The 11,142-nt window shown below is 54.1% G+C and overlaps 1 protein-coding gene across 2 annotated transcripts; it reads left to right on the forward strand.

Annotated features, from left to right (window-relative positions):
• Nucleotides 1-3,726: 3,726 nt before the first annotated feature.
• PLA2G2F (phospholipase A2 group IIF) lies at nt 3,727-10,819 on the forward strand. Of its 2 annotated transcripts, none has more exons than XM_006749933.2 (5): nt 3,727-3,981; nt 4,628-4,677; nt 6,793-6,937; nt 7,874-7,983; nt 10,053-10,819. In XM_006749933.2, the coding sequence occupies exons 1-5, from the start codon at nt 3,866-3,868 to the stop codon at nt 10,262-10,264; spliced, it is 633 nt and encodes a 210-aa protein (XP_006749996.1). In that variant the 5' UTR covers nt 3,727-3,865; the 3' UTR covers nt 10,265-10,819. The 2 variants fall into 2 exon arrangements, with proteins under 2 accessions (XP_006749996.1, XP_081673756.1); XM_081817630.1 differs by lacking the exon at nt 3,727-3,981 and adding an exon at nt 3,991-4,393.
• The last annotated feature ends 323 nt before the right edge of the window (nt 10,820-11,142 follow it).

An 11,142-nucleotide genomic window follows, 5' to 3' on the forward strand; every position in this document is an offset into this window, starting at 1 on the left:
CATTCTAAACTCACTTATTAGTTCTAGTAGCTTTTTAAAGATTCTACAGTATTTTTTACATGGACTACCATGTTTATGCCAATAGAGACAATCTTACTTCTTCCTTTCCAATCTGAATGCGTTTTATTTCTTTTCTTGCCAGTACAATGTTGAGTAGAAGTGGTGAAAGTAGATATCCTCACTTTGTTCCTAATCTTAGGGGGGAGAGCAATCAGTCGTTCACCATTAAGTATGATGTTAGCTGCAAGGGGTTTTTGTAATGCTCTCTTTCTTTTTCTTTTTTTTTTTTTTAAGATTTTATTTATTTGTGAGAGAGACAATGAGAGAGAGACAGAGAGCATGAGAGGGAGGAGGGTCAGAGGGAGAAGCAGACTCCCTGCTGAGCAGGGAGCTTGATGTGGGACTCGATCCCGGGACTCCAGGATCATGACCTGAGCCGAAGGCAGTCGCTTAACCAACTGAGCCACCCAGGCACCCTGTAATGCTCTCTTTCAAGCTAATGAAGTTCCCTTCTATTTCAGTTTGCTGACATTTTTTTTTTTTAAATCAGGAAGGTCAGATTTTGTCAAATGGGCTGTTTCTTTGTATTTATTAAAAAAATCATATAGTTTTTCTTCCTTAGTCTGTTATTATGGTTAATTACATTGATTGATTTTTAATGTAAAACCAACCTTTCATTTCTGGGATAAACCCCATTTGCTCATGGTCTATTTTCCTTTTTTATATTGTTAAACTCTTTGCTAATATTTTGTTACAAATTTTTGCATCTAGGGGCCCCTGGGTGGCCCAGTTGGTTAAAAGTCCAACTCTTGATCTCAGCTCAGGTCTTGATCTCAGGGTCATGAGTTCAAGCCCCACGTTGGGTTCCAAGCCCCAAAGAATTTTTGCATCTATGTTCATGAGGGATATTAATCTGTGGTTTTCTCTTCTTGTAATGTCTTTATCTGGTTTTGGTATCAGAATAATTGTGGTTACCAGAAGGAGTTAAGCAGAAGCATTTCCTCCACTTAAATTTCCTGGGAGAATTTGTTTATAATTGGTGTTATGAGCTGAATTTTGCCTCCCCCCATTCATATGTTGATGCTAACCCCCAATATCTGAGAATGTGACTGTATTTGGATATATGGTTTTAAAGGGGTGATTAAGTTGAAATAAAGTCATTAGGTGGTCCCTAATCCAATTGGACTGGTATCTTTATTTTTTAAAAGATTTATTTATTTATTTGAGAGAGAGAGAGACAATGGGTGAGGGGCAGAGGGTGAGGGAGAGAATCTCAAGCAGACTCCCTGCTGAGCACGGAGCCCAACTCAGGGCTGGATCTCACAGCCCTGAGATCATGACCTGAGCCGAAATCAAGAGTCAGACACTTAACTGACTGAGCCACCCAGGCACCCCTAGACTGGTATCTTTATAAGAAGAGGAAATTTGGGCACACAAAGAGACAAGAGGGATGTACCTGTACAGAGGAAAGACCATGTGAGGATACAGAAAGCAGATGGCCATCTGTAAGTCAGAGAGGGGCCCTCAGAAAGAAACCAACCTTGCCAGGGCCTTAATCTTGGACTTTCAGACAAGAACTATGAGAAAATAAATTTCTGTTATTTAAGCCACTCAGTCCATGCTAGTTTGCTATGGTAGCTCTAGCAGTCTCATACAACTGGTATTATTTCTTTATTATGCATTTGGTCAAATTTACCAGTGAAGTCATCTGAACCTGGAGTTTAAACATGGACATGTTTTAATTTACATATTCAATTTCTTTAATAGATATAGGGCTATTTCCAGATGTGTGAGCTTGTGTCTTGCAAGGAAATTGGCCATTCCATCTTTGTTATCGAATATATTGTCTTACATTCATTTTAATAAAAAAACACAAATAAGAAAACAAAACCACCAGTTACCCTACTGTCTAAAAATAACCATTACTCATGTTTTGCTGTATATTCTTCCAGATAATTTTTATACATGTGCACACCAACTTCCTTATTTCCCCCAGGCCCCCTTTTTAAATAAAACTGCTATTACCCTTAATATCCAGGTTTTTTTTTTTTTTTTTTTGTATCATCAGATCTTTGAAGACACCATTATGGGTGGATGTTTACTAATGTGCTTAACTTATCCCCTAACTTATGTTGCTTCTGATTTGGGGAAGGAGCATCACAAAGAATGCCACATCCGTACCCTTTGCTTTGTTGCTGGGAACAACTCAGGTGTGCATCTTCGTTTACAGGCTTAGGAGTGGAATTACTGGGTTGGCCAGTTTATTGTTGACTTCTGGTTTTGAGTACCCTGTGCTTCAGGGGAGGTGTGGGGAGGGAAGAACCCATCCCATTCCCCCTCCCCATCCCCCAGGGACTCACTATCTCTGGAGAACAGCACAGCCAGTGGGAATGTGAGAAAGCAAGTGCAAGTTAGCACCTTCCGTGCAGGGACACGGGAGTGGATGCAGCGGAGTTTTGGTAGAGTAACTTCCTGGGAAAGAGGAGGCCCGGGATCCACAGAGAGGAAGTTGGGCCAGGAGAGATGGAGGCTGGGAGAAGGGGAACGATGGCCGCCTGGTTTGGTAGAGCCAGAAGAGGAAGTTGGAAAAGCCAAGGGTAGGAAGGGAAGCCCCAGAGGATTACCTTTGTCCCTTGTCAGCAAGTTTGGGGACATTGGGAGACAAGGGCTGATGTGAAATCGGAGGGGGGGTTTGTATGGACTAATTTCCAAGAGGACTCTTCTCTCCCTCGTCCTTGCTCCCCTTCCCACCACCATCTCAATTCACCTCAAGGCTGGAGAACAGGCTTCTGCTTGGTAGCCGTCAGATCTTTAACTGGGCACTTGCCCCACGTCCCGGATGAGTCGACACCTGTCACCTGTTAGCATGATCCTTGCTCGGTGAGGCCCGGTTACATTCTACAGCTGGGGACTGGAGGCCAGGGAAGGGAAATCTCCTGCTGGGCTCTCAGAACCAAGAAGAGGGGGTGCTGGAGTTGGAGCCCCTGTCAGTGCAACTGTCCAAACCTCTGGGGGCTCCAGGGCTCCAGCCCCGCTCTGCTTCTCTCCTGTCCCTCTCCCCCCACACACATGTCACCCCCACAAGAGGCAAATGGCAGCAACTCGCAGGCCACCGGACTTTCAACCAGAGACGGCTGTGCCCCCAAGGGTACCTCTAGAAATGTTTGGAGACATTTTTGGTTGTTACAACTTGGCAAGGTTCGGGGAGAGGAGCGTGGGGCGGGGGCTCCTCCTAGGTCTCGTGCTGGAGGTCAGGGATGCTGCTCAGCACTCTGGATGCCCAGGACAGCCCCCACCACAGAGAGGTGTTGGGCTCACGTGCCACAGTGGCGCTGTGACAGAGAAGACTGCTCCCGGAGGAGCAGATGGGCTTGCCCTTGCAGATGCCAGCTGGGGACTTCCTCCAGTCTCTGTCCTCCACCGCAAAACCCCACTGTAGTGGCCCCATCTCTCTCCAGTGCCCCGTGTCAAGCCCGCCGCACTGTGCTTTAACAAATGGAACTGAATGATTTTTTGTTTCACATCCGTTTCAGGTGGGAACAGGGAGACCTCTGGGTGAACTTCCTTCCAGATGTGCAGGGAGGGGCCAGCTCCTGGGCAGGTGTGCCAACCCCTACCTGCAGGCCGAGCGCCCTGGGGTGGGGACCATACCAGGCAGCTGTGGGCAGGGCAGTGGCTGTGGGAGGGAGGAGGTGGAGTGTCCTTTTTCTAGGGCAGTGTCACCTGCCTCCAGCCCAGGGGCACTGCCCCTGGACTACCCTGCCAGTGCGAGCGACCGTGCGAAGCTGGGGCCTGTTCCCTGGAGCCTTCAGAGTGATCGTGGACCTTACAAGCCCTATGTTGCTGGACCCCCAGAACGCAGAACATGGCAGATGGGGTGCAGGCCAACCCCAAAGTGTTCAGGAAGAAGGTGCTGGTTAGGCACCCCTCTGGGTGGATGGGCCCAAGTCTCAGGACCTCTTCTCCCTGGAGAACGTCCAGGTACGTGCCTACTACCTGGGGATGGAAACCTCCATGGACAGCAGCAGGGATGGGGTTGGGGAACTGGCTCCTAGAGCCCATTTCTCCAGAGAGAAGAGCTCTAAGTCTCTGAGTGATGGTGAGATATGTCACTGCATTTTCAGCACCATAAGGATCATCTAGTCAATCCTCAGGCCCAGAGAGGCTAAAGTATCTACCCGACGTCACACAGCATTTTGGAAGAAGAGCTAGAATCTAGGGACCCAGGTCTCTTGGCTCCAAGTGCAAGACCCAGCCAGCAGGTTGGGTCATGTGACTTCCTGGAGTGTGTATGGAAAGGAGGTTGGTTCTGATCTGTGACGGTGGCCCGACCCCATGAGACAGTGAGCTTCCTGTCTTGGAAGATGGTGCAGGAAGGGCATTCCTGCTCAGGGTAAGAAGGAAGGAGGCTCCTAGTGCTTCCCAGCTCTGCCAGCCTGGGGACTGTTCTTTCAGCAGGTGCAGGGTCGGTGGGAGGTTCTCCTCACAGAGCCTGGGGAAGCAGGAACAGATGCCTGAAGGGGCAGCATTGATGGGCCTCTGATGGGGCCTGGGAGGGAGCTGCAGGCCCAGAGCTGCAGGAGAGCGGAAGGGACGGACTCAGGACTTGGATTTTCTCCTCTCTCAGATCTAGCTTGGGTATGAAGTTCTTCACCATGGTCATCCTGGCCGGCAGCGGTGAGTAAAGGCTCTGGGGGACTCCTCTTTCTCTCCCGCTCCCACACTTTCTCCTGTGACCTTGGGCACCTAGGTTCTCGAGCCACTGGCTGGGGGCCTGAGCTGCCTCCCTGGGCTGCCACTTCCTCGCTCAGGCCCTGGCGGCCTTCATTGCCTTGGGGCTGTTTGCTCGCCCGGCCAGCCATAAACACACCGGGGGGCGCTTGGCTTGGCATTTACGAGCCTCCAAGGGCGACAGGGCCCAGAGCTGAGCAAGCATCGTAAAACGGTAGTGTTTGCTTAGGGCGTCTGGCCGCCCCGGGAAAACCTGGGTGTTTGTGTAGATAGGAGTGTGTGTTTGTGTACATGTGTACATTAGACAAGAGCTAATAGGTTTGTGTGTGGCTGGACGCACGTATATCTCTGTGTGTGGAGGGCTGTCTCAGCACACGTCAGCAAAACGTGTAGGTGTATGTTAATTGGGGCACGTGGATGTGCGTGAGGTGTGTGCGTAGCAGGTGTCTGGGAGCTCACAAGCCGTCGGGGCGGGGAGGGGTCCGGGGGCTCCTTTCCTGGGACTGGTGCTCCCGGGCACCGCGCTGGGGACAGTGAGGCTCCTGACGCAGATCTGACCCCGCACACAGCCAGGTGTCTCGGGGAGCTGGGAGGTGGCCCGAACCCCTCACTGACTTCTCACCCAGCCTGTTACATATCACCCGAACGCAGCCTGGTTTGCGGCAAAGAAAGAGATCCCAGGAACAAAATAAGGTTAACCCTGTGGCCAGATGTGAGAAAGAGGGGGTTGAATTGGCTGCTCAAGTTGTTCAGAAACCAAGCATTTGCTTTCTGCCCCCACACCGGCCGGGGACAGCTGCAGCCTGACCGAGCGCAGACTGCGTGTCTTCTGCTGGGAGCGCGAGTGTGGATCGTGTGTGCTGCCTGTGGGAGTGTGTACCGGCGTGCGGCTGAGTGTGTGAGGTGTATGTGTGAGTGCGGGTGTGCTTGTGGGTGTGAGGTGTTCACAGGCGAGTGTGTGCATGACTGTGTGTATGAGAGTGTGCATCTGTGTGGGAGGTGCCTGTGAGTGCATCACGGGTGTGTGCTTGTGAACACAGGCGGTGTGTAGAGGGAAGTGCGAGTGTGCATCTCGCATGAGTGTGCTGTGTGGGAGGAGGGTATGCATGGGTGTGTGACCTGTGTGTGTGTCTGAGTGTGAGCTTGCTGAGCAGGACCACGTGACCGCGTGTATGAGGTGTGTGCGGGTGAATGTGTGTTTGCGGGTGAGTGTGCACCGGAGCGTGTGCGCGGAGGGGAGTCTGAGGTGTGGGTGCCCGTGTGAGTGTGACGGGGTGTGTCTCCCTGCGTGTGAGGGGTGGCGTGCTCGTGTGATCATGCCCACCTTGTATGGAGCTGCTGGTCAGGGTGCCCTGCGGATGGAAGTCTGCCCCTCCCCCCCAGGATAACACCTGCACAGCCAGACGGTGGGCAGCGGGAGGCCGGGGCTTCAGGCCAGGGAGCCAGGAGGCCAGGACCCCACAGAGGGTGCTCCCTCCTCCCAGCCCGGGCACCTGGCGCCCTGCAGGAGAGCCGCTTTATCCCTAGATTTGGCAATTGATGGCAAAGCGCTTGTGCAACCTGCCCACGGCACCACAGGGCTCACGGAGAAACCTGTTTGCAAACCCGGGGATGTCTGGGCTTGACTCCCAAGGTCCAATTTCAGATCGGACCCCCAAGCTGCTTGGCACGCACGTCCTCCTCCAGCCGCAGGACGTCAACACGGCGGGGGGAAGGGCTGGGGGAGACAGCTAGCGTCCCCTTTCTCCCTCCCCCCCACCCACAGCCCTCACACCCCTCCTGCAGCTCAGGGATGGGCTCAGGCCCATGGGATGTGGGGTCCTGCCTCTCCCTGCCCCAGACCCCGCTGAGACATGTACCTCACTCGGCACCATCCTGTCCCGGCTCCTTGCCCGTTTCCTTTCTTGTTTGCTCCTTATCTTCTGTAATGACAAAAATCACCAAGCCAATAGACAGGAAGACTCAGGTAGAGCAGGATTCCCCAAACCCCTTAAATGGGGCTAGAGCAGCTCTCCTGCCTTGTGCGGGGTGGCCTCACAGCACCCCTTGGTTCTCTTGCAGTCCTGCCCGAGGCCTGCAGCAGCCTGCTTAACCTGAAGTCCATGGTGGAAGCCATCACGGGGAGGAGCGCCATCCTGTCCTTCGTGGGTTACGGCTGCTACTGTGGGCTGGGAGGGCACGGGCTGCCCATGGACGAGGTGGACTGGTAGGTCCCCGAGCGCTTGCGCTGCTGTGGTGTCGGGACTGGGAAGGGGGCGGGCAGTGAGGGTCAGACTGGTCTCCGTCTCTGATGGATGGGACAGGACCCTTTCCCCAAAGGATGGGGCTGGTTCAGTGAGTTAGTGACCGGGAGCCTGACCTTGACCCGTGTCCTCCTCAACTGTCTTGGATGCTTTCTACTGTCCTTCTCCAAGTCTTGGCCTTAGAGGCATTTGAACTCGCACTCTCACCAGGAAGGAAACATTGACCTGCCCCCAAAACACATGAGAGCAACGAACACGCAGCTCACCCTCAGCAAAAGCAAGGGCTGTGACCCCTCTCACCCCCATCACCCTGGAGGCTCTGATGGAGGGCTGAGCTTACTTTCTGCTCCTATCTCCCCAGAAGCAGCCAGCACCAAGTCTGGTATCATGGGGACCGGGGTGGGGGGAGGCTTGATAAATGCATGTTGACTAATTGCTTTCCTCCACCAGAGGGGATGGGGGTGGCCACACTACATTTGCTTCCTGTCCTTCACCCCCCGCCCCCCAATCCCACTCGCCCCTGCACACAGCCAGGCATGGCCCCTTCATATAGTCAGGCAGGCTCCTTTAACAGTGACTGAGCCCTGACCCTCCTTCCCATCCTGACCACATCACCGGACAGCCTGAAGCTTCCTGCCTCCTGCAGCTGCATCAGGGCTCTCAGGGGGAAAGCCAGGAGCCCTGCACATGGAACAGGGAGGCAGGGATCATGGGCAAGAAACTGGGCCACTGGCCGGGCTCTGCCTGGCTGTGTGACCTCAGGAGGGTAACTGCCCCTCTCTGGGCCTCAGTCTGAAGGTCTGATCTGTAAGGAACTGGTACAGATGGTTGAGGTCTCTGCCAGTGAGAGACCAGCCAAGCCTACCTACATGGGCCTGCTATCCTCTACCTGCCCCTAGGTGCTGCCACGCCCATGATTGCTGTTACCAGAAGCTCTTTGACCTGGGCTGTCACCCCTATGTGGACCACTATGAACACGCCATCGAGAATAATACTTCGGTCGTCTGCAGTGAGTTCTCCCCCTGCCGTTTCCCCCTCCCCCATCTGGGAGAAGGGCTTAGATTGCCAGTCCCCCTGCCTGCCCTGTCCAGGATGCCCACTTAAATTTGAGTTTCAGATAAACAACGAAAAATATTTTCACCTAAGTATATCCTAAATATTGCATGGGACAGCCTCATATTAAAAATTAAATGTTAGCATAAAATCAGTTACTGGTAGTATAAAATTAAGAGTTAGTGTAAGTATATCCCATGTAGTATCTGGGACATACTTAGACTAAAATATGTACTGTTTGTCTGAAATTCAAATTAGCCAGGCTTCTTGTTTTTGTTTGTTAAATCTGAGAACCCTAGCTGTGGTCCTCATCCTGATATGCTCTGATCCTCCAAGCCTGAATTAGCAGCCTGATTCCCTGGTCCTTGATTCTTAGGCTTCGCAGGGTTTAGGGAGGGTTCCGATTCAGTGGGTCTGGGTGAGGGCCCAGGAATCTTGTTTTTAACCAGTTCCTCTGGTGATGCTGAGACTTTGTGACATGCCGACCTGGGTTCAAACCTGGATTCTGTCAGCATCTCCTGCTGTGTGACCTTAAGCAGGGTGCTTCCCTACCTGGCCCTAGTCTCTCCATGGGCCCATGGAAGTGTTTAGATCAGAGCAGAACTGTTCCGTTCTGGTTCTGTCTTTGGGACCTGGCCAGAAGGTGGCCTCATCCCAGGACTCTGTGTTTCCAGGATTCAAGCTGTGGGAACCAGGCCCTGCAGGGTTCCCTCCCTTGCCATGAACTCTCCAGGCCATTCCTCAACTGAGGGATGTGGCGTCCAAGTTAATGGCCCAAGTGTCCCTGCCTTGCCTCCCCTTAGGTAGCAGATGCCTCCTGGCCCGGTCCCATGGGCAGCCCCGGGCTCCCTTTGTCTCCTTGTCTTAACCAGGTTCTTGCTCACTATTCCTCACTAAAAGCTCACAAGCAAGCCCAGCTTTGCAAAGAAACCCTAAGTCTCCTTTTCTCTGGGGAAGAGTCTGGTGGGGAACTGGGCACGTCTGGGGCCCCTTGGGAGCCCAGGGCACTGAGGTTCTCATACGCTGTTGTTCAAACGTGGAGTGAAGGGGCTGGCTTGGGAGAGGGGATGTCCCCTCATTAAAGCATTTCAAGGATCCCCAAAGGGCGGTGGATTAACCCAAGCCATGGTTTTCACATTGGTTTCTGGGGATTCCTGTGGTCATGGGGGTCAGGGATAGGGGGGTCCCTGAGTGGTCCAGTTGGCCCTGTTAACCCATTTGATAGCTTAAGGGCTTCTCTTTTGGCCATTTGATAAGTTAGCCTCCTGCAAAGAGTCTCATTTAAGAGCAAGGATTCTGCTGATGGAAAGTTTGAGAAGTTTGCAAACCACTGAGCCAGTGAGGGGTTCTCAAAGGGTGTTCCCCGAACCAGCAACATCACCATCACCTAGGAACTTACTAGAAATGCAGATTACCAGGCCCCACCCAGACCTACTGAATCTGAAGCTGTGGGCCTGGAGCCCAGCAGTCTCTGTCTCAACAAACCCCCGGTGGACCCTAGCGCACCCCTAAGGTTAAGAACGGTCAGGGTGGATGATTTCTGGAGGCTCAGAATAGTAGCAGGAGTAACAGTGGCAGCAGTGACTAGGACTTAAGCATTTGCTCATGGGACGCCCTGCGCCAAGCTCTTTAGGAGCCCTTCCTCAGCGCCTCCTTATCACCAGCTCCCTCCGGTGGAGTGGGGGGAAGGGGGTTCTGTGATTCTGTGATGGAAGAGAGGAGGCCCCGGGGTGGGGAGTTCCTGACACCCGAGTGTCTGTCCCAGCTCTGCCTTGGGTTGGCTGGGTGACTTAGGTAAACCCCTTTCTGAGCCTCAGTTTCCCCAACTATAAAGTGGCACATTGGACTTCAGGGCTTCTCTGATTTAAGTGTGCCCAGAGCCACCAGGAGGGCGGTGGACACAGATGACTGGGCCCACCCCAGGGCTTCTGAGCCGTGGGCCTGGGGTGACCCATCAGGGATGCTCTGCTGCCGCCTCCCACGGGACCACCTTCCAAGGCTCACTAGAACCTCTGCTCTGCACAGGTGAGCTCAACGAGACGGAGTGTGATAAGCAGACATGCGAATGTGACAAGAGCGTGGTTCTGTGTCTCCGGAACCAGACGTACAACGAGAAGCATCGAAACTATCTCAACATCTACTGTCAGGGTCCCATGCCCAACTGCAGCATCTATGAGCCCCCCCCGGGGGAGGTGGCCCGCAGACACTTCTCCCCCGCTCCCCCTACACCTCCCTAGTGCCCTCTGGGGACCAGAAAGATGGAGCAGGGGGAGGTGGGGACGAGACCGGGAACCCAGGGGACTGCCTGGCTGCTTCCTCCCTGGAGCCCCCCCCCCCCACTCCCCATGAGATGGGCTCCAGAGGACTCGGGAAGGCCTGGGTCCTGACTGTGGCCCCCAGGCTCATCCAGCCCAACCCCGAGCGTGGCCGTGTCCCGCTGCCCGGGTCCTCGACTTGGCAGGGGCCTCTCCTGAGTGTGGAAGGCAAGGCCTGAGAGAGAAGAGGTGGGAGTCCTCTGAGTGGGGCCCCTGCCCCTGGCCCCCGCCTGACTTCCTCAGCCTGACCCTCAAGGTTGGACCCTGGGGCCTTAGAGACCAAGATCCTGAGCTGTGGTCACAGCCCCAGAGCTTGGTGTGTCCTCAGACAGGTTCCCAGACTGACAGCGTGCTGGTCCCAAGGCCTGGGCTCTGGGGCTTCTTGGCTGCTCCTAGGCAATGACCAGGCTGATCCTTGCTTTCTCTCTAGAGCCCCAGGGTGGGTGGGTGGCCCAGAGTCCAGGCCCAGACTTCACAGGATGGCCACAGTACTTAGCTTCTCAGCCCCCAACTCTGGCCTCAGGGCAGTCTCCAGGGCACTGACAGAACCCACATCCTCAGCGGCACTCCCCTCGGTGCAGGGTGACCAAGACGGGGGCACAAATATGTCCCCCAACACTCACAGGTCTTCCCCCGCCTCCCTGCTGAGCTGGCCCTGCAATACTGCACGGCTCTGAGGAGCACCCAAACCCAGGCTCCTGGGACCCTGACAGACGTGGAGGGGACAGGGCCGTTTCCCCCCCCCCCCCCGCAGCAGCTATGCCAGTGGGTAGAAAGACCCCAGACCCCTCTCTCCCTGG

The sequence above is a fragment of the Leptonychotes weddellii genome, chromosome 4 (assembly GCF_054177405.1).
Source record: "Leptonychotes weddellii isolate Sample4059 chromosome 4, ASM5417740v2, whole genome shotgun sequence".
Taxonomy (NCBI): Eukaryota; Metazoa; Chordata; class Mammalia; order Carnivora; family Phocidae; genus Leptonychotes; species Leptonychotes weddellii.